Genomic DNA, 23,307 nt, shown 5'->3' with positions numbered 1-23,307 from the left:
ACCACTTTATTTATATTAACCTTTCATACAAAGTTACAAAACAATATTTAATGGCAACATTTAAAGGCATAGTACACGTTTAAAGGAAACTAATTAGCACAAAAGAATTCAAGACATTAAAGTAGAGAAACAAAAGGTATTTTATTACTAATATTACTTAAAGAGCATACACTACAAGAAAAGGATTTTGATAAGCATATTTTTAACCTAAATTTAAAACAATATACACTTGGGCTAACTAATTCTGTTACCATTTTATTCCATTTGTGTGCAGCATAACAGGTTGTTTTGAGCTGAGTATTTATCTAATCTGCTCAGGCTTCAACACATTCAGGGATTTATAAATCAATAGTATAATTTTAATATTGATTTTTAATAATAAACCCGAATAAAGAACACTTTTCCACTCCTCAATCCCGCCCGCTGAAAAAGTCCAGAGACATAAATCACGCACGTTTAAATTATTCAAATATAGGCGGGACAAATGTTTCTGAAGAACCAATAGAAAAGCATAACGTCACCGATTGACAGCTCTGCGACACAAACTGTGGTCCAGCTGTCACGGCGCGCGAAAGATAAAATTCGGTGCCTTGAGAACAGGCGGGAGGACGAAAGGCGATCGACCTAAACGCGATCTTATTCCACTTTAAATGACCGAATTAACCCTTATCGTTAAGGCATTAACTTTTCGGATGCGTTGCCACAAGTTGACGAGACTTTTATTTCCTCACTGTTGATTTCTTTGTTTACAAGCTAGTAGCAAGCGGACAACGAGATGACCTTAGTCCTTTCTCAACAACTGGTTAGTAAATACTTTTTACGAGACAACATTTCTGCTAATTGTGTAATAAACTCAAAAATATTCACTCCTATGTGCGATCAACATTTATGTACTATTGTTAGCTTGTGCTAGTTAGCGAGCTAAGTCAGTTGGTCATAGCTAGCTAAATTGCATCTTCTTTCATTAGCTTCGGTTTAACAATGTTACACAGCGATCGTGATTGAATTCCGCGTTTATTTAATGTTCTGAATATTTTTCTTTGTTGCAAGGCCATCTTCAGCTATGTCCTCATTGTTTGCTTTTCTCCAAGGCGCCACTTGCTCATGTCCTCAAAGAGCATGCATAGTTAAAGCTGTAGCCACGTATTTTCTAAATATTGTTAAATGTGTTTCTACCCAGGCTGAAGGTTTCTCAGCCGTGACCCCTACAGAAACAGAAAGCGATTCAGACAGTGGAATGGGCTCTCCAACTGAGGAGATCTTGCCAAACAATAGAGAGGAGCGTCCAGGTGAAGTTGCAAGACAATCGAGATTGAATGAGTCATTTTGTGACTGAGCCCCTTTTTTTCCAGACTCTGACGAGGAAGAAGACATTCAAGTTCGTCGAAAGCCTCGCTGTAATGCCATCAGAGACAGCGACAGCGAAGAGGAAGGGGTGCCTGAGGTGGAAGCGTTAGTAATAGCTCTGAGTGAGGAGGAGGTGGAAACAGATGAGGAACAAAAGGTTAAAAAGACCAGAAGGAGGATTTCTGCTGTTGGAGACAGCGAATCTGAGCAAGAAGAGGATGAGCAGCAGCACACGAAGAAGGGCGGCAAAACTACAAAAGATTCCAAAAAGAGGGAGAGGAGTCAAAGGCACCGTGACAAAAAGGAGAAACATAGTAAAAATGTAGAAAAATTGAAAAAGAAAGAGAGATTCTCTGACTTAAATGAAGTGAGTGATTTACGACGCACCCTTTTGGTTTCTTTTGCACAATCCTGCTTGCAAAAATGTTACAATGAGAGGAAAGACTGCTTCAGTTTTTGCGTCACACCGATAATGACAAACTTCTTTGTGTCCAGGGTGCACCGTTCCTCGGCATGCTAAATGACAGCGGCTGCTTGTTGAGCAACACGGATCTCTTCGACACCGGTATCAACGATGAGTCGGACGAGGAAGAGTCACTCGATTCGATCCGAGCAGCTGTCAAAGAAAAAATGAAAAAGCACAAGGTACATTGCGTCAATCATTACTGTAAAAAAAGGTCTTTGTGTGATTATTTTTTAATATTACTATAGGAACCATTCCTGGATGAAGAAGAGGAAGGAGATGAATTGCAAAAGCCCCAGCGTGTAGTAAGCAATGCTAATCACTCAGAAATGAAAATTAACCCAAAATGTGAGTTTGATTTACAGTTTTGTGCATTCTTAGGAGAGAAAAGCTGCACGTGCAAGTAAAGAGGCAATGAAGCAGCTCCACAGTGAGTCTCAGAGGCTGATCAGAGGTCAGTTTATACACACACACTCAAGGTATTTGTCATGAATCATCATGAGGCTTCAATCCTTGGCATGTTTCTCTAACGTAGAGTCAGAACTCGGCCTTCCATACCACATCCCGGAGCCAAAGACCATTAGCCAATTTTTTAAGAAGAGAGCCAGGCCTGAGGGTCCTGCCATGGCTCTGCTGAAGTAAATGCGAAACTTGTTCTGCATGTCACATTAGTTTATTGTTGATGGTTAGCATTTTTATTGGAACTAAATACAATTGAATCTTTTAGGTCTAGACGGTATTCTGCAGTATTGTTGGAGAAACCAGCACCACCACCACCTCCAGCCAATAACGCCAGTGAAGAACAGGATTCTGAGATGTTCTCTCAGCTCAAAACATTACCAGAACCTGCTGCTAAATCTTCGCCGCAGGAGGAAGAAAGCCCGAGTCAACCACAAGAGACGGCTCCCGAGAGCTTAGAACCTGACCAGGAATCGGCTCCGATGCTTTATCTCTCTGAGAGTTTGCAGGAGATGATTACAACCGATTCTTCAGTGAAACCTATCTCTGAAGAGGAGGTTGTTAGGAACCTGACTGAAGCTCCGGTTGATGTCCAGCAAGCAGCTGCAGTCGAGCCCACCAAGCCCAAAATGGACAAACTAGCCCGACTAAAAGAGCTTGGACTGGACCCGCCGCCTGTTGCTAAACTGCGTGCCAATGAAGGAGCTTTTGTTCTCCTTGAACCAGCACCACAAAAGCCAGGTCAGTCATGATTTTTTAAAAACTACCTAATCCGCCGCCATCTTTTCTTACATTGCTATTTCTTCAATCAGGCGTGGAGGCTCTGAAGAAGCGGTACCTCCGTCACATCCACGCGCCGGTCCGGCCGCAAGGAGAGCACACGCTGCAGCTCAACATCGTCCGTAAAGACACAACCCCGTCCGGCAAGGAGGAGTTGCTCGCCGAGTCCGTCACGGTCACCGTTAAAGAAGGACAAGAGGAGCCGGCTCCGACCAAACCTGGTATGAAACCAAACCAGTTTATTTTCTGTCGGAGCCTTTTGACAAATCCTCAAATTGTCACAGGGGAGAAACTGTTGACCCTGAAGCAGCGACTGCAGCTCGCCATGGCGCAACGGAGACAAGAAGAGCGAGTACGCAAGGCCGAGCTGAATCGCCTGGATAATGAAGAGTGCGGAGAGGAAGAGGAGGAGGCAGAAATGACTGATGAAGATGAAGAGGTGGGCGGTTTTCCCTTGTTACCTTGACGACAATGTGCTTACTTTTAGTTGGATGGATCACAGGGTTTGGATGACTTATTGGGAGGTGAAGATGGCGAAGAGGAGGAGGAGGAGGAAGATGGCAGCGTGGCATTGAATTGCCCGCCAGTCACCCCAGACATAATTAACACTGATGGAACACTCATACTGTTCCCTGGCAACTCCAGTTCTCGTACCGGGTAAGTTGGTTTTGTATTTATAATTCACCTGGCAAAGTTTTAAAAAAAAAAAAACTGGGATGTGTTACAATTTTTTTTTAAGTGATGGTGGAAGACGATCTGGTGTTGGACAATACGGCGCTAGTAAACTCGGTAAGCTTATTCGATTTCAAAATGGATTACTAATGCGACTTTTTTTTTTTTTTAAATCCAAGTGTCCATTGTCTTCTCTAGAAGAGGACGACTCGCTGTCTCTGATGAAGGACATCAGCCACAACAGCAGCTTTGAGCTGGCCGGATCCATGATCACGTCCTACCAGCCGGTCAACCATCAGCGCATCGGGAGAGGCGCCAACAACTCCAACTCCAGCTCCGTCTTCCGTTCACCTTCTCCGTGTCTTTTCCGGCCCAGCATCCTCAGCTCTGCTTCCAAGGTGAGATGGAAAAAAAAAAGTTCTTCCCATCCTCTGACTTTGTTTCTTGTCTTTCTGACAGAGCTCCGGGAAACTGTCGGAGCCTTCGCTGTGCCTCCCGGTTGAGGACTCCCAAGATTTGTACGCCCCTCCCTCACCGGTGGACTCTGAGCCCACCGACGAAGTCGCCAGACCCGGCGGAGATTCTGAAGGTCGCTTCTCTCTAGAGGACGACACCCACTCCCAGTTACTCGACGCCGACGGCTTCCTCAACGTGGGTCCGCGACCCGGTGCCGTCCGCTCCCACAAGAGAAAATTAATCCTGGACAGCATGGACGAAAACGCAATGGACGCCAACATGGGGGAGCTTTTAGGAATGTGCTCCGGGGGGTTCGGGACGGCGCCGGGCGGCGAAGAGGCGGCGGTCGCCGGTGAAGAACTTCTCGGACTATGCTCGGGAGCATTTCCGACAACGCAGGCTGGGGAGGAGGCCCAAACTGATAAGAGCGAGCAGCGAGAACAGGATGAAGATTTGGAAAACAGCATGGATCGATTAATCGGGCTTTGTTCTGGCAAATTTCCGAGCTCAGGTTGAATACTTTTTTCAACCTTGTAACATCGTATGTTGCACCGATTACTAATTGGTTTCTAATTTTTTGTGGCACCTTTAGGTTCTTCCTTCATGGGTTCACCAGCACAAGACAGGTAATGTCAAAAATTGAATCTGTTGAGAATAAAGATGACGCTAGGAAATTATGGGATTCTCACGTTGACTTCTTTCAAGCAGTAAGAAGATGCCGCAGAATGAGGAAGAGGAGGAGGAGGAAGAGGAGGACTGTGACTTTCGGCTACTGTCAGACGTGGTATGGAACAGAGGAACTTTATCCAATAAAAAAAGAGCTAGAATGAACGATTGTTTGAGATTTAATCTGGATTTGTCTTGTAGGAAGACGAAGAAGGGGATGAGGAAACAGATGAAGAGAATAATGAGGTAGAAGAGGAGGAGTTGAATGGAGTTTTTGCACCCAACCCCAGTCGGAAGAAAAAGAAGAAAAAAATGTAAGTGAAGATTCCAGATGAGCGTAGCTGCGGGTTGAAAACGTTTTGACCTCCGCCCTCTGCTTTGCCAGGCGCCTGACCGACTACGTGGACTCCGAAGCCGAACTGTCGGGCAGCGACGAGGGGAGCGGCGATGAAGATGATGATGGAGAGAGCGAATATGAGGAAGAGGAGCTTCTGGAGGAGCTTCCGTCTGATGAAGAGCTGCATGACCAGGTCAACAAGATCCACATGTGAGTGAATTCTTTTTATTATTTTTTTTAAACGAGTTGGCCAGTACTGAAATTGTTGATATTAACGTTCTTGCAGGAAGCAAGTCATGGATGATGACAAGCGCCGCTTGAGGCTGTACCAGGAACGCTACCTCGCCGATGGCGATTTGCATTCTGATGGCCCTGGAAGAGCTCGCCGCTTCCGTTGGAAAAATATAGGTTTGTTACAAGAGAGTTATTTTTTTTTTCCACAACAAACCGAATCCAGAATTGGCAAAAAAATGGTCCCCTGTTGCAGATGATGACTTCAACGCAGACGGGACTGAAGCTGAGGGTGAGGAGGAGCATGAGGGTGATGATGATGTCGATCAGATTGAAATCCAGAGGAGGAAAGAGAGACTGGAGAGGGAACAGTGGCTCCGAGAACAGGTGGGCCAAAATACCTGTCGAAATTTGTACACAAATCAAAATGCGTGAGAAAAAATTTTTTTTTTACATTTCTTTGCATTCCTTCAGTCCCAACAGAAAGACAAGAAAGTGACCGATTTGGATGAGGACATTGGAGAAGAAGATAGTCAGTTCATGAAGTTGGCAAAGAAGGTGACGGCTAAAACTTTGCAGAAGAAAGGTGCGGTTTGTTTGTTTTTCTTACCAAACTTGACTTACAAACCCAAATTAGAAGTTAAAACATGTGTTTCTAATATCTCCCAATTCACAAGCAGAACTTCCTGTTGCACCACCACCACAGAAGACCTCAACAACTCTCAATCCGTTCCTGCGACCCTCACAGGTATGTTGATGTGTTTTTTTTTTGTTTGCTGTCAGATAATAAAAGTGTATTATGTGTGTGAAGGCTAAAAGAGGTTCCCTGCTGAGTCAACCTCAGTCTGTCCTTCAAAAATTAGCGTCCATATCCGAAGGAAACCCACTGGCACCCAGAAACAGCCGGGGGTTCCTCTTTCAGACGTTGTCTCCAGAGAAGGATGGAGAAGAGTCTCAGAATCATGTGAGTGGATGAATTATATGATTGAGTTAGAAATTATAATATAAAAATTGCAAAGGGCTGTACAATGAACAAAAATGAAGAGAATAGTTTGAGGTGAACTCAAGCAATCTAATATTTCGCCAGTAGATGGCGCCAAAAGCTCATATTCTGGTAAATTAGACTTCCACCAAATTGAAGGCTTGAGTTTTGATTGACAGATGACAAAGAGGAGGGGGAACACAGGAGCGGTCAACCCAGCAGCCAAGAGGGTCTGCAGGCAGGACGCGTCCGCCGGAAATGCAAAAACACCCCAGAGAAGCATTTTTAGCTTCTTGGACCACTGATATGGAAACGTAGGCTGATCAGTATTAACAATGTTTGAGGTAACTTCTGAAGCTGCAATATGAGTGAGTACAACTCATGTTTCTATTTTGTTCAGCTCATAGCCAACTAATTATTTTTTTTAAACATGTTCAAGCGCAATGTTTTACTGTGTATATAGGGATGAATTTTTTTAAAGGGTTTTTTTGTATTTTACATGTAAATCAAATTATATTTTAATAAATGTCTGCAATTATTGTCTGTTTTTCAGCATCGCATTTACAATATTATGGAATCTTCTTGACGGCTGATTTTCTTCGCAGCCTTAATTGAAGTTTGCAAGGCTAATGTGGCTAATATTAGACACACATTATAACAGGCCCCTTAAGTCTCTCCACCTCATTAGTTGCTATGCCGATTAGGAGAAAAGCGTCCTGGGGTTACGTTGCCATGCAGGAGGGCCACATTACATATCATTTAGAGCTAATTCTAAATAAAGTGCTTACTTTTAGACGTTTGCCATATTGAATGTTTTTCCAGAATATTGCAATAGTACAGATTTATTATTTATGGGGTCAAGAAAGCCAATCTAATAGATTTATATTCATTATTTTCATGCCTTCCAATATGGATTTTCAAAGCCTCTCCCTGTGGAGGCTGAGCATTGAGGTCAAAGGTCATGAAAAAAAAAAAAACCTGAACTCCCAACACAAGAGCCAGGAAGGTTACACGTTTTGGCACGCATGGATGTTCCGAGTTTCTAAATATCTAGAGGACACGGATCGGCTTCTACTCTGATTATGAGGATAAAAGAGGGCAGAGGGTGGAATAATTGGAGAGAAACAAAAGCCGTTGCACCCAAGGGTCTTTTTGCTGTGTGCCATGCAGCATCCAAAGATAAAAGTGTAATTATAGTGCAAAACAAGCCATGCTGGATTTCACTTTAGCACGTCTAGGCTAATTTGGCTCATTTTGGAGCAGTGCTGGCTTGCTTTTCTTTTTTTTTGCGCATCTCTTCTGCACACTGGCGATCTGACAGCGTGGCCCATGGGTGCCGGCCGCCCTCGGCCGCTGTCACGGCCCGAGATCGCCGCTGGAGCAGATGTGGAGGGAAGTGGGTCACGAAGCTTCGGGCTGTGGGAGTAGTCAGAAACAAGGTCTTTTTACGCACAAGGTAAGTCATGCTCTTTTTATTTGTGACATTACGGTAACGGGCCTCAATTCGGCAATGTTTTCTAACTTCTTTTAAAAGAGTGAGATAAAGAGAGTGATGATTTTGCGTGTGACGAGGCCTCGGGCACGTGGCTTGCGTTTGATGTATTTTTTATGGGCTTAGGCTACTGGTGAAGGGGCGGGGAGGGTGCCTGGAGCTGGTGGATTTCAATGTGGATGTTGTTGAAGGGGAAGTAAGAGGGGATGGAACTGTGTGTGTGTGTTCGAGCAAGTGGGGGATGAGATTTTCCGCCGCCAGCGACGATGTGTCAGGGGGACGGCAGCGGAGGGGAGAGAGACACTTGTTAAGTCTGTCTGATGTAGCCTCTCGATATCACACACATACAATAATCCCGGGAAAAAAAATTGCTACTCACTATTGGGCCCGTAAGATTGATAATTATAGTTGGGTATTGTGTAATTGCCAGTTTTTAAAAAAATATTTTTGAAGCTAAGCACAGTTTTGTACTTTTTCAATCAGTAGTTCTCTTTTTATCATTTTTTTTTTAAAAAACAACATAGACTTGTTTAGTACAGAGTGCGAGTACGTTTGAACCCTGTGGTAAAAATTTTTTTCTAATTTTAGCCTAAACTGTTTGCATAACTTTGAATCATCAGACCAAATGATGGCTTAACTCGAGGATCACTCTGTGCTTTTTTCGGGATGATTTTACATTTCCTGGGGGGGGAAATGAACTTGAGCCAGCTCTTGATTGTATAACTTGTCATGCGGCTATTATGAACAAGTGATACAGTGATGAAAATATTTTTTCTAGTTAGGGTTGAGGTCCACAGACTGTCTGGAGTGGCCACCATGAAGGTTCCTGTGTGTACTTCGAGGGGCTGCTCTTCATCCTTACTCATGATCTCCATGATTTTGCATGAAGCTCCAAGTCAAAGTCAAGTAATTCTTTTTTAGTTTTTTTATTTCACGCAAAAAAAACATTGTGCAACATTTTGTTCTGTTTTTTTTTTGTTGTTTTTTTTAAAGATGGAGACCATCCATAACTATTATAGGCAATATGCACCACAGCAAAACAATACAGTAATCCCTCGTTTATCACGGATAATTGGTTCCGAAAACCACCCACGATAAGTGTAATCCGCGAAGTACTGGGCAGGCTAACGAGTTAGCGGAAAGATGCTAATTCGTGATCGTGCTAACACGCAAAAATGGACTTCTAAAGGAATATAAACGAGCAATACTACATTGTCCTAAAGGTTAGACACATGTGTCCTCAATCTAGAAATTTTATTTTGACTTTTAAATGTTTTTTTTAATTTGGAAAAAAAATCCGCGATGTCGTGAAGCCGCGATAAACGAAACGCGAAGTAGCGAGGGATCACTACATAAAAAAAAATTGCTTTATCACTTTCCTCTTATTCTTTCGTTTCCTGTCCACCCAGCCCAGACGTCCGCGTTTTTATTATTATTTTTTTCCCATACGAGTCAGGGGATGGCAAGAGGGAAGGGAGGGGGGATGAGGGAAGAGGAGGATCAACAACACCGCGTCGGAGGAGGGGGAAAACGTTGGGAAAGGCGCAACGTCGGTCCAGCCTCTCTCCATCGAGCAGCTAACCCGCACATAAGGTAAGAAATCAACCACAAGCGCATGCAAATGAGGCTGAAATGTCAGTCAAGTGACTTAAGCGAGCAACAAATAGGAAGAGGAAAGGGAGGCTGCTGTGTTGATTTTTTTTTATCAAGGAAGGGAAAGAGAGGAGAGAGCACTGAGATGGGGTGAGTGTTACATAACGCGCAAGAAAGAGACGCATTTTCGCTTATTTCACCATTTTATTTTATTTTTTATTCCTTGTTGGTGGTGATTTTTTTTTTGATAATCCGATATGAAGCCCATGGGCGCCATTAGTCGTCGTTTTTCTGCTTTCTATAATCATCTAGCCAAATCCATGGAAGCGTTAAAGAACCGAGACGTCCATCCTGCATCGACTCTATTTGGGTATTTTTCTTATTATTTTGTTGTTTTCTGGGCTGCGCGGATGATGAGCTGTCCTTCAGCACCGCGCATGCACGCGGAGGGAGGGGGGGAGAGGGGCTTCATGGTGAGGGGGGGGATTGACAGCAGCCTCGAGTCAGGATTAGAGAAATTTCCATTCCGGGGCGACACGTATATGATGCTAATAGAATTGGAGAGCAGAATCGTCGCCTGTAGTTATTATAAAAACATTGGAAGTATTTTGGGGTGACCTGCAAAAGGGTGATTTAGAGGTGAGACGGCACATTTCATTTTTTTTTATTCTGTCTCCTTACAGTGAGAATCAATCCAGACCAGAAATGCTTCATCAATATCAACCACAGGCCTACAAAGGTCAAAACACCAATAATCCTCGCTCCTCGTCATCTTTGTCGAGCAAGAAGTTTGATCAAGATGGCAATTATAATTTTGTGACAAGCAATGGAAGAGGAAGAGGAGATGAAAACCAAAACCCTCCACGCCCGAGTAAACTGGGTCCTCTGAGTCCTGATTTGAGAAGTTCATCTTCCTACAGCAGCTCCGGGCTCTTGTCACCTCGCTCCCGCATGCCAAGCTGGAGCACGCTGGAGCCGCTTCCCGAAATCGAATATGGTGATGAGAGCCATGGGCGAGTTCCTCCTGATGGAGCTGAGGAAAGGAGGATGGTGGAAGAGGAGGGAGAGGTGATGGCTAAGCATAGGGAGAAGATGGAGCTCCAGAGAAGAAAAAGTAGCAACCGAGGCAGGGATGATATGGAGGAGTTGATGAAGCTTGAAAATGACGACGAGTGGGGGGACAGCGGCTCGGAGTCGGATTCTGGTGGGAGCATGTCGTCCGTTCGATTAGAGAAAGGAAGCAACTGGTTATCTTCAGGAGGTTTGGAGCGTATGTCGTTTGGGGAACAAAAACCAACCCAGCACGATTTTGAGCCCACCAGAAGCAACTGTAGAGAACCATCAGGAAAACGGAGAAGCTTAAACCCCAGCTCCATGTCGGGCAGTCACCTCGGAAACCTCCTGGAGGAAGGAGCGGAGGAGAAACACGACCAGTCGTCGGATTCTGACGGCGAGCTTCCTGAAATGATGGACGCCGTGTGGACGCTGCGGGACCGTGAGAGGTTCAAGGCCCAGGAGATGGAGAAGCACCAGGTCCAGCTGACCATGTACCGCCGTCTGGCTCTCATCCGCTGGCTTCGCACTCTCCAAGGCCGCATTGAGGAGCAGCAGAACCGCCTGCAGTCCAGCTTTGACATCATCCTCACACACAGGAAAGAACTTCTCCGTATGGGTGCCGCTGTGGTCAACGCCGCGCCGCCTGCAGCCGTGGGACAATCATAGGAGCATAAATAAAAAATATATTTATTTCTGAGATTAAAAAAAAAATGCAAGAAAATTATTAGCAAGCAACAACTGGATTAGGAAAGCAGTTTTGTTCGTGTGCAAAAACTGCACTTATCACTTGGACTAAAGGGGAAATTCCTCTATCAAAATAAAAGTATAATTAATTAGCACAAATATGTATTTCCTTCTACTTGCACTTTGAAAATAATAGTTGACCTTGTTTTTTTTACCTAGAGATTAAGACAATCTAGAGTTTATCCATTTTGTGTTTTTATCTACCAAAGCAAAGTCGTAAAAAACATTCTTTATGTTGTAAGTCAATGTGATTGTCCAAAAATAAGAATAACTTGTGTGTAATTATCTTAAAAATGTCATTAAATACAATATCAAAATAGCTTTCTGTGTTTTTAAATTCTTAGTAGTATCGCAAATTAAATATTTTCTTTGCCATTATATTTCCATTGCTCTGAAGCAGAGTAAATTTAGCACACAGCGTTCATTTTCTTCCTAATCGGCATGTTTATCGATGTTCTGCTACGCGCATTGTAATCCACCCTTGGGGCTAAATGTCCTTTTAGCCAACAATCGCCTCTTTGTCTGTTGAATAAAAGTCGTTTTGTATGGGCCCATCACACGGGCTCGGCCAACGTGTGTTCTGCAGAAAGTGTGATTGCCGTGTGAGGCTGTCGCCCTCCGGCGCTGAGATCATCTCACCTCTATGTGTGTGTGTCTGTGTGTGTGTTCAAAGAGATACCAGCATCTTTGCCACCCTTTAATTGTGTGCAAGTTTGAGGAGGCCCTCACCCATGCAAAACACCCTTAGGGGGGGATCATGTCAGTCTGTAACCCCGCCCCCTTGAAAGAAGCCACGCCCCCTGGTGAACAGACGTCAGGTAGCAGGAAAAAGGCCAAAGCCTCAGGGCAAGCTAAAAGAAAATCCCTTCTTCTCTTATCGCGTCTTTGTGGGGCAATGATTGCAGTGAGTAGAACGAATTTCCATATTGATCCGCCGTTTTTTTTCTTGTTGCAAGACATGAAAAGCGAGGGATAACATGTTTACAGCAGTTGCAATGGTTTGTCTGCAATCTGCATGAAAGTAGCTCAAAAATGGGACAAACGTTGCTTTTGATAAGGATTTATAAAACACTAAATGCAATTTCAAGGTGGGCTAACTGATTACAAGAAACTAATGTCTGTGTTTTGCAATTCATTTTGTAGACTAAATAAGAAATCTTTGTTGTTTTTGTTGTTGTCATAAATATATTGCATGTAAAAAAACATATTTTAATACATGGACTGTCGATCCTTAGCAGTGAACGTTTGTAGATAAACGTAAATAAATAAAAAGTGTGCAAAGGTAGATTTTGATTTAATTTAGCCTAGCCCACACAATTGAAGCAGTTTATTAGATTTATTTTAACATTTTAAAATTGCATTTTCTAATATACTCCATCGTAATGTCGATTTGAATTCGATCAATTGTTTAATCTTAGTTTTTATCAATGTTTATATGACATGAATGCGTCTCGTCTATTTGAATTATAATCACAACCACAAGGGGGCGACTCTAGATCATAAACCTAATGGGATGAGCCTATCCACTGCTGTTAACGAGGCAACCTGAAAATATTGTCCACCTATATCGAAATAGTCATAAAACATGGCGGGTACTGTATTTTAAAATTTAGAGAGTATTTTTGACAAAGAACAAAACCAAAAAAAGTATAAAAACATGCGAATATTTTTTAAATATTTTTTTGGACTTAAAATATAAAAACTATCATGCCTCATGGTGAGTTTGCTAAATATCATCACTTTTCTTCTCCTACATTTCTGTTTGCGGGTTCAAATCATGTCTTTGTGTGCTCTTATTTTTTTTCCAACCCTAAAAGCGAATGTTGGGCAACTCTTGGCTCATCTCATTGCAAGTGAAGTTTGCCACTTCAATATGGCTTAATCCCAAGACCATGAACATTTCTTCTTCTTGCCATCTTATTTTTATATAACCATACAGATAGAAAACCTGCATCCCCCCCCCAAAAAAGTGTTTTCAACTGGATCGGCCTTCCTTCTTTTTGGACAATATTCATCATATTACACTCCTGCTGTGGCCAAGTTGGTGTGTGTGGGTCTTTTTGAACATAGACATGCATATAGAAGCTATCATAGTCTCCCTCGCCCCTTCTTTCCTCTGCCTGATGTAGTGTGACAGTGTGTTAGCCCGCAGCACTCTGCTGGCTTGGAAACAATCAGCTTTGACAGAAAGGGGGTGGAGGAGGTGGTGTTGCGTTGGGGTGGGGGGGAGCTCGGGGGGGGAGCAAGGAGGGGGTGAGGAAGGGTGAGTGAGGGTGCAGGGAACTTGCGGCCGGAGGCCTGGGTATGATGAACTGGATGAAAAGAGTTGTCGATTGAGGCAAAAGCTGGATGAGGGGAAGGATGGATGGACAAAGTGTGCTTGACAGAAATGAGGATTGCAATACTGCACAGTTGGGGAGCAGTAAGAAAATATTTGAAAGTAGCTCCGGAAAAACATTCATTCATTTTGCGGAGCTAACTTACATAAGTGAGCCAACCTTTGTCACCTTGTTGTCACTTAACCACTTGACTCTCTCCATTAATTTACTCAGTGGAGTGATTTATAAAAGTGCCCCCCACTTGTCACTCAGCGGCTCAGCTGCCTCGCCTGCTTTAACCAGCTAATAAATATGAAAACAGCAGGTTAAAGTTTTATCTCTGAAAGGATTATCGTCTTCTATGGAGTCCTGTGAAAAATCCCCCAAACCTCATAATGCTCAATGTTGTGCTATAAAACCGTGTTGGACAAAAGAAGCTTTTTCACACATAAGGGGTTTTCTCAAAAGCACATTGAGTGGAGCCGGGCCCCGGACCCGCCCATAGATTATGTGGCTGTCAAATGAAAGCACGGCTGGGAGCGGCAGGTGCGTGTGCCAAGCACGAGGGGGGGGGTCACGGGGGTCTGGTGACCACGCAGGGTGGAGGTACGGAAAATGCTACGCAGCTGCCGGCGGGAATGTTTGCACATTGTCACTTTCATTTGCTCTTTTTGCTTTTCAACGTAGACCCCCACGGCTGAGTCGGGGGTCCCCCTCAATGGCGGTAAGCGGTGACACTCGGTCCACAAAGACCACATGGGATGCAGGTCGTGCCCACCTCAGTGCCGTGAAATGATATCGATGGAGAGTTTTGCAAAACTCTTTCGGGCTTGTCACGCTTTTCTTCCCCGCGGGCTTTTTTTTGGATATGGCAGACGAAGCTGTTTAATAATGCGGCCTCATGAATTTAAAAGTTTGCCAAAAATCAATCAAATAACACACACGATGCAAATGGAGCTCCACGCGAAATAATCTCATGTCATGTGGCTTTTCATGGAGTCTTATCTTTTCTTCTCATGCATTCACAATAAGGTCAACGCATTGTTATCGGTATTAGAAGACCACGCTGACCCGGGCTGCATCTTCGCGCCCAAAATTGCTTGTTTGCATCACACCTTGGCGTCTAATCTCAGTCGGACCATTCCAAACTGTAGCCTAAGGCTATGTGTGGGTCCTCACTTAATCCCCCCCCCCCTTAGGAAAGTCTCCATTGGGATTTGGCAAAACTGTTCCATGTCAGAAGCGCACAAGGCCGCTTTTTCACACCATCGTCTCGAAAAAAAGGGATTAATGGCTCGGCTATTATGAATAACAAACAGCCGTCTGTTTATGCTGGAGAGAAACTATGTCCTTTTTTTAATCCCGTCGTCTTTGGCCTGGTTTGAAATCAGCGTGTTAAATTTGTGTACGATATTTGTTTTTACTTTGATGACCCCTGACTTGGCTGAAGTTGCAATCAACGCATAGAAAATCTTCCACCTCGGCATCATTTCTTCTCATTTTTTCCTCTTCATTCCCGCAACTGCCAACACGTCTCGCACGGAACATCGGCAAATGAAATATGAAACAGTGTGTGTGATAAACTGGTAGATAATCATCTTTTCATTAAAACTTTCATCCCGAGTGACTTAAATATTCAAGGGGCCAATTACGACGCTTTGTATCTCTTTCCCTCACACTCCGGCTTTCCTTAACAAGAGCAGTCAGAAGGGCTGCGTGGCTTGAGGGGTTGAGTGAGAGCATCATTATGGAGTGGTCCAGTGGAGGGAGAGATGGAGGGGGGGGCTTGCCGTCCCTCATTGGGGGAGACGGGGAGACAAATACAGGGAGAAGGACAAAAAGGTAACAAAACTTGGGATGCTGGGAAAAGACAACAAACGAGATGAATATAGATTTTCCATGCAGATAAGTGCAAATTATGAATGCCGCAAACATGGTGCACGCTTCTCGTGTATTAGCAGTCGGAGCACTGAAGCCCACGGGCGATTCCTGTGTGAGCTTGCGATAAAGGGGGGAAAAGAGAGAGGAAGTACAATGGGGGAGGCGGGCGGGTGGGGGGGAGGAAGTTAGTTGGTTGTATGGGAGGGGGGGAGAGTGCTTCCTCTGTGCTTTAAAAAGCCTCTGGATCGTGTCCCCCGTTGGTCCATCTTTACACACACACACATAGAATCCCTCACCCAATTGCCCCCCCTCCCCCCCTTAAAAAGAGTGTCTTGGCAGGGTAATTAAGAATGGCCTCTAAACACAGGCGTAAGGCAGCCACGCTCCAGATGAAAGTAAATGATTAAAATAATTACAGACTGCGAGATGACGAGCCGGAGTGTGGGGTGGCCGCCGGACATTTGTCAGTAATTAGATAATTAATCTGAATGCAAATGATGAGCCCTAACGAAGCAGTCAAGCTGAACCGGAGACAACTGCCGTGAGTGAAATGGAAAGGGAGGGGGGGGGGGGAGAAGGAAAAACACATCTATATTGAGAGTGTAAAATATCTACCCTGCTTTAAAAAATCAGACACTCCCAAGAAAAAGGCAACATTTGGGTGCTGGTAGTTGACAGCTCCTGTCTTACTCTGTTTTTAGCTTGCAGTGACAAACATAAAATATATATATATAAAAAAAAAAAAAAAGGTCTCGTATGCTACACGCAAGTTGAAATGTCAAACGAAGGATACCAGCGCACCACCCGAGGATGCAAACGGAGCGCTTCCGTATATGAATGAGTAAATTGTGGATTTACTCCCTGTCTACAAACACTCATTATTTCGCAACAACATAGCCACAAACTATTTTTGATGGAGAAGTGGATGGAAATTACCATTCTGCTGTCAACCCCTGATAATGTTGACTAAAAAAAAACATCTTGCTCATACCTCCAGACAGCAGCTTGGATAAAAAGACATATGACAGTGAAGCACTCGCCCCCCTGTTAGAACAAATTAAACCACACATCCGTTTAGCTTGTTAAAAACCCCGAGAGCCGATGTTTTACCTGCCCACTGGTTGTTCAATGGAGACTGATGGCTCACTCATTCAGCCTGACATAATCACTGGAGACCAATGCTGCATGAAGGAACGCGGTGTATTTGTCTAACAAGTCTCGGCTGTACGTATTGCGCAACAGCGTGATTGTGATTTGTCCACCAGGAAATTCGACTGTAGTATTAAAAGTCCATGCATGCATTTTGTAAAATACTCTACTTGATATATATAAATAAATGTCACAAGAGCAAATAACATAAAAATGTAATATTTATTTAAGAACAGATGCAGAAAAACAAGAAATTTCTTGAATGGTTAACTATCATAAGATAATCAGCAGGTGCTTATGAAAGTTTCTGCAGAATTAGACTATTTAGAGAGAAAAACAAAATACTATTTAACATTTACACCGTACATTACACACTTATGGCAGAATTTCCATGAAGGAGATGCTAGAACATTTGAAAATAGGCAATATTATAACTGATTAATGAAGGACTGTCCTCTTAAACGTGACATTTAACCAGTATGTCAATGTTGATTTTACTCCACAACCAACTCAAATTGTTCAGCCTCCTGGAACTCAGCGTTCATCTTGGCCGAAAGGGCGTCCAACTCCGTGGCGTCGATCTGCTGGACCTTCCTGCGGTTCTTCTTCTTCTTTACCAACGCCACCCCAGGGATGTCGATGTCCGGACCACAGTCCTCACCGTCCAGAATGAATGAACTTGGGGCAGACATGATGCTTGAAACCTCCAGAGCCGAATTAGCTCGACTCACGCTTCGTCCCACCTCGGGGGTCTGCAGCATCTCGAAGCCGAAAAGATGCTCTCGTGCTTCGGGGCCGTTGAAGGATTTGTCGCTGATCCTGGTGTAGGAGCGACGTACTTTCTGCGACCACATCGCATCGCGTGGATCCTCCTCGAGCTGTTGGGGAGGATGCTGGACCGGTGTGGATGGTGCAAGGGTCGCAGAAGGCACGGTGGCCTTCTTTGCACTGGAGAGCCGCCCGCTCTTCCGAACGGAACCAGGAGTGGAGATCTTTTGCCCCTTCTGCTGTTTTCCTTCTGATCGCCTCGGTGTGTTTTCTTTATCGTGCGCGGATGCAGCAATTGATTTCTTTGGCACGATTTTCCTCACGGAAATAAACCGCTTGACGGGAATATTACCATCACGCGCCATGTTTTCTTCCGTATTTACCAAGGGAGATGTCAGCCGCGGGGATCGTCTCCGCTGCGTCGAGTCGTTTAGTTTATTCAAATCCATCGTTTTTTGACTCGGGGGTGTTCGCCCCTTCATTCGATCTCCCATCGGGTTTTAAAAAACGAATACAGCACTTTTTTGACGAGTGTACAGCGACAAATGCACAAAGTCCGCTCAAAATGCCCGCCCGAGTCGCGTGTTTTTGACGTCATTCCGGTTTCCGGTGACGTATAACTTCTGCGACGACTACTCGTAACTTTTGCTGAATAATCTGAGCAAGCGAAGCTAGAACGCGTCTTTCATAAACATTAATATCTATTAAATTACCTCCCGTAATACAAAATGGAATATCTAATCGGTATACAGGGACCGGATTATGTCCTCGTCGCTGCCGATAATGCCGCGCTCAGCAGTGTAATTAAGTTGAAAGAAGGTAAGTGGTAATGTGTTAGCTTAGCATCACTAGCCGAATCGAAACTGACATATTGTGCTTATGTTGGTGTATTATTCTAAACTTCCGAACGTCTTGAATTAAATACATTTGTGTGTCGGGTACGACTTTAGCTTCTTTGTTGTGAAAGTGTTCCTATTCATTTCTATTTAAACCGTCCGAGGTTAAATTCACGCAGATGTTTTTGTAATTGTTATCATGGCTTTGTACATGTATGTTATATAAATATATTAAATGTGTCCATTTTATGTAATAGATGCATTCTATATGTTTAATAGCTTCATTATACAGGCAAATTCTCCTGTATTATCTCGTGAGGATAAAGCGGTACAGAAAGATTAATAATAAAGTAAAAATGATTGCGTTTTTAAATCTCTCCAAGAGTGATTAAAATAATCAAGATGCACTTTGTGATGGTTAATTGTCCCCATATGTTTCAGACGATGACAAGATGTTCAAACTTAGCGAAAAGATCTTGCTGCTGTGCGTGGGGGAGGCAGGAGACACGGTGCAGTTTGCAGAGTATATCCAGAAGAATGTGCAGCTCTACAAAATGAGAAACGGTAAGCACCTCAAATTGGATTATAAGTCTACTAAAAGGAAATACTTTGTCTAATTTATTTTTTTAAATCTTTGTCTTTGCAGGCTATGAGCTCAGCCCAGCAGCCGCAGCAAATTTCACAAGAAAGAACCTCGCGGAGTACCTTAGGAGCAGGGTAACTATACTCAACCTGTAAAATAATTAAATAATATGTATAATTTAAAAAATAATAATAATAATGACTTAGCAAGTATGCATAGCGGTCCTCAATGTCACCCTATGCAACCCTGATTTGAAAACAGGGTGTTTAAGTAGATTAATTGATAATTCCACATATTAAATATCCATGGAGATTTTTTTTATTTCACTGTTGATGTTTAAAACAATAGATGTGAAATAAGTTTCACTTGTCACTTTAAAATTCAATGACGATAAATATAACAACAGTACTTAATTAGTAATCGTAAAAGTTCAACATTGTGCACATAAGCCAATATATAGCAAATAATTGAAATTTACTTTTATTTTTTTGGCGAAAACAATTTTTTCTGATCATTTGCGTATGTCGTGACGCTCGCACTCATTTGTCCGAATTTGTGCAGCTGCTTCCTTTCACAATAGCAGAAGGGTGAAAATAATTACAAAAAAAACAATTAGCGTAGCCGGGAAGGGAATGTGGGACACATCGAGCCAGGGATAGGGGCGGGCTAGCGGGGAGGAGGGGCGTGAAGGGAGGCTGTGGGTGTCCCAGTGGGGACAACACATACTCTCAGTAGACCCACACTGTACAAAATGGAGTGTGAGAACCAGTAGGAGTCAATGTACACATGGTTTGAAATTCTCCAGTATGTCTGGGAGTGACTTTATAGATAGAAATGCAAACCTGCTCGACGGAATCAAGGCTTTATCCACCCCAAAAAAGAATCCGGCAAAAATTTGCACATGGAAGAGTGCTTCGGGATCATTTGTATTCAGTCAAGGTTGGAAAATGTTGAGCAGAAGAACATTTTTATTCATGTCTTGTCATCCGCTGCAAGGGAATCTTTATTTTTGCGCCTCATGGTTACGACTTTGGCTTTGTAAGCGCAGGATTTATCAATGCTGCATTCTCAGGAGTGCTGAAAAACCAAATCCAAAGCATTTTTTTCTCCCAACCAGCATCCCACACCTTCCTCCAGCTATGTTTCCTCATGCATTCAGCAATCTCCAGAGTATCCAGACATTTGCAAATTGTGTTGGGTTAACCGTTTATTTTCCCCCCCCATGTTTTCTTTTGAATGTAAAGTCCGGAATATCAATATTTCTCAATCAAGTTTATTTTAATTATGCTTACAAAGTATTGGAAATAGTAACAAATGTCAAATAGCTCAACTGGTGGACTCTTCCGTCTTTATTCTCTGCCAAAATCTGCATCACGCAGTGCACTAATGAACTCGCAGTTTAAGACGGTCGGCGGACCAAAACGTCATTAAATATCGATTTATATGAAACCGCCTCTAGTTCGAACCTTTGTTCAGTTGCTGTCTGGGCAACTGTCCCAGATATTTGACAATTGCTTTTAATTAATTGGATTAAATCAAAGCAGATTAATATCTAGCCACAGTTAAAAGACGCTTTATCAAGATAATGATTTGTTTGCGATCCCAATTTTTTTACTCCTCGATCCTCAAGTCAAATCCCCCCCCCTTCCCGAAAAATAATCACCGCATTGCCAGCGTATTCAAAGCCCTAGGTTAAAAACTACTAAATTCATCAGTGCTATATTGTTAATGCGTATGCCCCCCCCCAGGATGCTTTCCAGATGAGTTCTATAGACTAAGAGATGTCATACTCCAGTGGCTGCCGACCACCGGGAGGTGTAGTTAACTCTCGTCAGCCGAGCGCGTCTGAACGGACAGACGTGGTTTACGTAGCACGCCGCTTACCAACCTGCCGTCCAGGAAAACAACTGGGCCGGCGTTATTAACCTCTGGAGAACTGCGTTTACTCCCGCTTCGGGGAGCGGGGAGAGCCAGCGAAACAAAGGAAGAAAAAAAAATGGCGGCAAACATAATCACCGGAGGCTTTGGCAAGTCCGCATCGGTAATGAGGCGCAGGATTTAACGCCAAAGTCGAATCTCGTCTTCTGATGCCTTTTGGAGATTTGTCCTGGAGTAGATGATCGTAATCTTCAATGTTTTATGATTAATAGCAATTAAACTCAAGGGTTGGATACTTCAGGGAGCGATAGCATAATTGATTTTAGGGCATCCCCCTAACAGCGATCATCGCGACGCTAACCTGTTAGCCTTTGCGCGGCGCCGCTCGCTCTACAGCTGGGCCCATATGCGTGCGTGATAAATTTCTAACACCGGCACAAATAATTACTGGTGCCATATTGCACACAGCTCTACGGCTCCTGCACAGATGAACAATTAATAGGACAGATTGAGGAGAAATGCCAATAAAGGGAACATGCCCTGGGGCAGGGTGCTAAAACCGGGGGAGAGGAGTGGGCCACAGGAAGGAAGGCAGAGATGAAACTTGGGGGACGACAGCGGTGCCATGTTTGCGCCATGGTTAATTTTGTTTTTGCGTCCCGGTTTTTATGGACATTGTCACTCACCAGGGAGCTTTTGTCTCGTCGGGTTGCGAATTATTAAGTGTGCGGAGTTGATCAGGTGTATTGTTTGTCAATCGAGGTGTGAATTCAGGTGGCGGGGTTAACAAGGTGCCTTTGAGGTGACATGGGAAGGTTATTTTCATGCCAGGTTTGTATTATTGTTACATTGTAACTAGTGAGGCAGGTGTCTGCTACGTGGGGGTGATGCCACTGGGGTGTTTGCTGGCTCACAGAGGAGTTAAAAAAAACAAAAAAAAACGCACGTGCAAACACACCATTCGGCCGTACCTGCTGTGCACCGACACACATTTGTTGCTTTCGAGTGAGTGAGCGCGAGGCCATTATTAACACTCACACTAAAACCCGCTCCACAGGGGATATAACAATCATCCCCCTCGTGGCAAATATCACGCCAACACAAGTCACCGAAATAAGCAGGTCAAATGCGAGCCAAATTGAAATGACAGGGCAGGTGTGGAGATCGTGAATCACCTCACTGCCAAAGCCGGCATAATATTATTGTTTTTCTGTTTTGCCGCGAATCCAAAACATTCTTTGTCTGTCAAGCATTTAGGCTCCTAGATGTTTTTGGAGCTCTCCGAATTGCGTTTTGTTTTCTTTAATTGAGGAAAGAAATTAGTGTACTGGAGGGAGAGAAGAGGCTGGAAGCGTGGAAGATGTAATTTCTAAAGATGGAGAGGGGGTGCAAGCGAAACGACTTTAGAAGTTTTTAATGAGCCCTGGCGTGACTCGGGGGCTCGGGGTGAAGGCAGCGGGAGAGGAGAGGAGGGGACGAACGAGCAAAAGGGGGGGGGGGGGGGATGGAGGAGGCAAGACGGGTGCTGACTTCCAGCAGATGTCACACTGCAAGTGACTGAATAAACAAACACTTTTGCTCCATGTCGTCCATTTTCCATCACGTGAAAATCCCCTCAAGGTAAAATTTTGACGCTCCCTTGGTCAGTAAGGAACGAGCAGCATACCTTAGAGAATCTGAGATTCAATGCACATCGAGCGTCCTCGACATGAGCAAGGCGGGATGCCGAGCCGGCCTTCATCGTCTCCTCTCTTCAGACGCCATATCACGTCAACTTGTTGCTGGCGGGCTACGACGACGCAGACGGGCCGGGTCTCTACTACATGGACTACCTGTCCTCGCTGGCCAAGGCCCCCTTCGCCGCTCACGGCTACGGCGCCTTTTTTACGCTCTCCATCCTCGACCGCTACTACAGACCAGGTTTGTGTTAGGCCACTTCTTGTCTCCCCAATTTCACAGTTGGTTAACTTGTCCTCGTTTCTTCCAGATCTGACCAGAGATGAAGCAGTAGATGTGTTGAAGAAGTGCATTGACGAAGTGAGTTGTTATATTTTAATACAATAACTTTATGAAAATTTGGAGTCGATTCCTCATTCAATACAGTTTTAGTGTTTCTTTATGTCCTGATTGTTTCTCCTTCCACCAGCTGAACAAACGCTTCATCCTGAACCTTCCCTCCTTCACCGTCCGTTTGATTGACAAGGAGGGCATCCATGACCTGGAGAAGCTCTCTCCCACCAAGTGACCGTTCCCTGCTTAGCTACCAGCAAATCACAACCTTTTTTTTTTTTTTCTACCAATGACCTCCTTGTTCTTTCTGTTCCAATAAAAAGTGACACGCAGTTGAGATATACACTCTTTGTCCCTGTGGTGCTTTTCGCTATACTCTCTCGTTTACTCATCTGCAACATGGAAAGAGAACACGCTCCTGGCTGTGTACTTTTGCACTTGGATTCAGTCAATGTGCAGTGGACAATTGCTCATGCTTTTGCACATGCAAAATATATATATATATATTATATATATATATATATAATATATATATATTATATATATGTGAGTGTGGGAATTTGTATATGTATATATATATATGCATTGTATATATATTTATGTGTG

General features: G+C 43.8%; 4 protein-coding genes across 6 annotated transcripts; 3 read left to right on the top strand and 1 right to left on the bottom strand.

Moving 5' to 3' along the window:
• The first annotated feature begins 541 nt into the window (after window positions 1–541).
• Window positions 542–6,932, top strand: clspn (claspin). Of its 2 annotated transcripts, none has more exons than XM_088366044.1 (24): window positions 542–802; window positions 1,181–1,289; window positions 1,353–1,714; window positions 1,843–1,992; window positions 2,059–2,115; window positions 2,192–2,264; window positions 2,346–2,448; window positions 2,538–3,010; window positions 3,082–3,270; window positions 3,334–3,488; window positions 3,552–3,706; window positions 3,789–3,838; window positions 3,920–4,119; window positions 4,181–4,688; window positions 4,770–4,803; window positions 4,886–4,961; window positions 5,045–5,157; window positions 5,229–5,390; window positions 5,467–5,588; window positions 5,668–5,798; window positions 5,886–5,997; window positions 6,092–6,159; window positions 6,223–6,375; window positions 6,573–6,932. In XM_088366044.1, the coding sequence occupies exons 1-24, from the start codon at window positions 776–778 to the stop codon at window positions 6,696–6,698; spliced, it is 3,708 nt and encodes a 1,235-aa protein (XP_088222170.1). In that variant the 5' UTR covers window positions 542–775; the 3' UTR covers window positions 6,699–6,932. The 2 variants fall into 2 exon arrangements, with proteins under 2 accessions (XP_088222170.1, XP_088222169.1); XM_088366043.1 differs by having other exon boundaries at window positions 4,883–4,961.
• Window positions 6,933–9,493: 2,561 nt separating this feature from the next.
• Window positions 9,494–11,835, top strand: c19h1orf216 (chromosome 19 C1orf216 homolog). Of its 2 annotated transcripts, none has more exons than XM_088366189.1 (2): window positions 9,494–9,628; window positions 10,162–11,835. In XM_088366189.1, the coding sequence occupies exons 1-2, from the start codon at window positions 9,501–9,503 to the stop codon at window positions 11,198–11,200; spliced, it is 1,167 nt and encodes a 388-aa protein (XP_088222315.1). In that variant the 5' UTR covers window positions 9,494–9,500; the 3' UTR covers window positions 11,201–11,835. The 2 variants fall into 2 exon arrangements, with proteins under 2 accessions (XP_088222315.1, XP_088222316.1); XM_088366190.1 differs by lacking the exon at window positions 9,494–9,628 and adding an exon at window positions 9,664–9,848.
• Window positions 11,836–16,829: 4,994 nt separating this feature from the next.
• cdca5 (cell division cycle associated 5) lies at window positions 16,830–18,000 on the bottom strand. The gene has a single exon (XM_088365696.1). The coding sequence runs from the start codon at window positions 17,886–17,888 to the stop codon at window positions 17,121–17,123; it is 768 nt and encodes a 255-aa protein (XP_088221822.1). The 5' UTR covers window positions 17,889–18,000; the 3' UTR covers window positions 16,830–17,120.
• On the top strand, window positions 17,999–23,046 carry psmb2 (proteasome 20S subunit beta 2). The gene is made up of 6 exons (XM_088365697.1): window positions 17,999–18,213; window positions 18,672–18,794; window positions 18,877–18,947; window positions 22,449–22,611; window positions 22,679–22,728; window positions 22,838–23,046. The coding sequence occupies exons 1-6, from the start codon at window positions 18,123–18,125 to the stop codon at window positions 22,934–22,936; spliced, it is 597 nt and encodes a 198-aa protein (XP_088221823.1). The 5' UTR covers window positions 17,999–18,122; the 3' UTR covers window positions 22,937–23,046.
• Window positions 23,047–23,307: the final 261 nt, after the last annotated feature.

Source organism: Syngnathus floridae, chromosome 21 (genome assembly GCF_059516105.1).
Source record: "Syngnathus floridae isolate MCC-2025c chromosome 21, RoL_Sflo_1.0, whole genome shotgun sequence".
Lineage (NCBI taxonomy): Eukaryota > Metazoa > Chordata > Actinopteri > Syngnathiformes > Syngnathidae > Syngnathus > Syngnathus floridae.
Note: the sequence above shows the minus strand (reverse complement) of the source record. Positions and strands in the feature narration are given on the sequence as shown.

What these genes read in the sequence shown, in the direction of transcription:
- cdca5 (XM_088365696.1), bottom strand. Translation starts at nt 17,888, where the DNA reads ATGGGAGATCGAATGAAGGGGCGAACACCCCCGAGTCAAAAAACGATG.
- psmb2 (XM_088365697.1), top strand. Translation starts at nt 18,123, where the DNA reads ATGGAATATCTAATCGGTATACAGGGACCGGATTATGTCCTCGTCGCT. An exon ending in GCTCTACAAAATGAGAAACG is followed by an intron (nt 18,795 to 18,876) that starts GTAAGCACCTCA and finishes TTGTCTTTGCAG; the next exon opens with GCTATGAGCTCAGCCCAGCA. An exon ending in CGGAGTACCTTAGGAGCAGG is followed by an intron (nt 18,948 to 22,448) that starts GTAACTATACTC and finishes TCCTCTCTTCAG; the next exon opens with ACGCCATATCACGTCAACTT.
- c19h1orf216 (XM_088366189.1), top strand. Translation starts at nt 9,501, where the DNA reads ATGCAAATGAGGCTGAAATGTCAGTCAAGTGACTTAAGCGAGCAACAA. An exon ending in GGAGAGAGCACTGAGATGGG is followed by an intron (nt 9,629 to 10,161) that starts GTGAGTGTTACA and finishes GTCTCCTTACAG; the next exon opens with TGAGAATCAATCCAGACCAG.
- clspn (XM_088366043.1), top strand. Translation starts at nt 776, where the DNA reads ATGACCTTAGTCCTTTCTCAACAACTG. An exon ending in ATACGGCGCTAGTAAACTCG is followed by an intron (nt 3,839 to 3,919) that starts GTAAGCTTATTC and finishes TGTCTTCTCTAG; the next exon opens with AAGAGGACGACTCGCTGTCT. An exon ending in TTCGGCTACTGTCAGACGTG is followed by an intron (nt 4,962 to 5,044) that starts GTATGGAACAGA and finishes TTTGTCTTGTAG; the next exon opens with GAAGACGAAGAAGGGGATGA.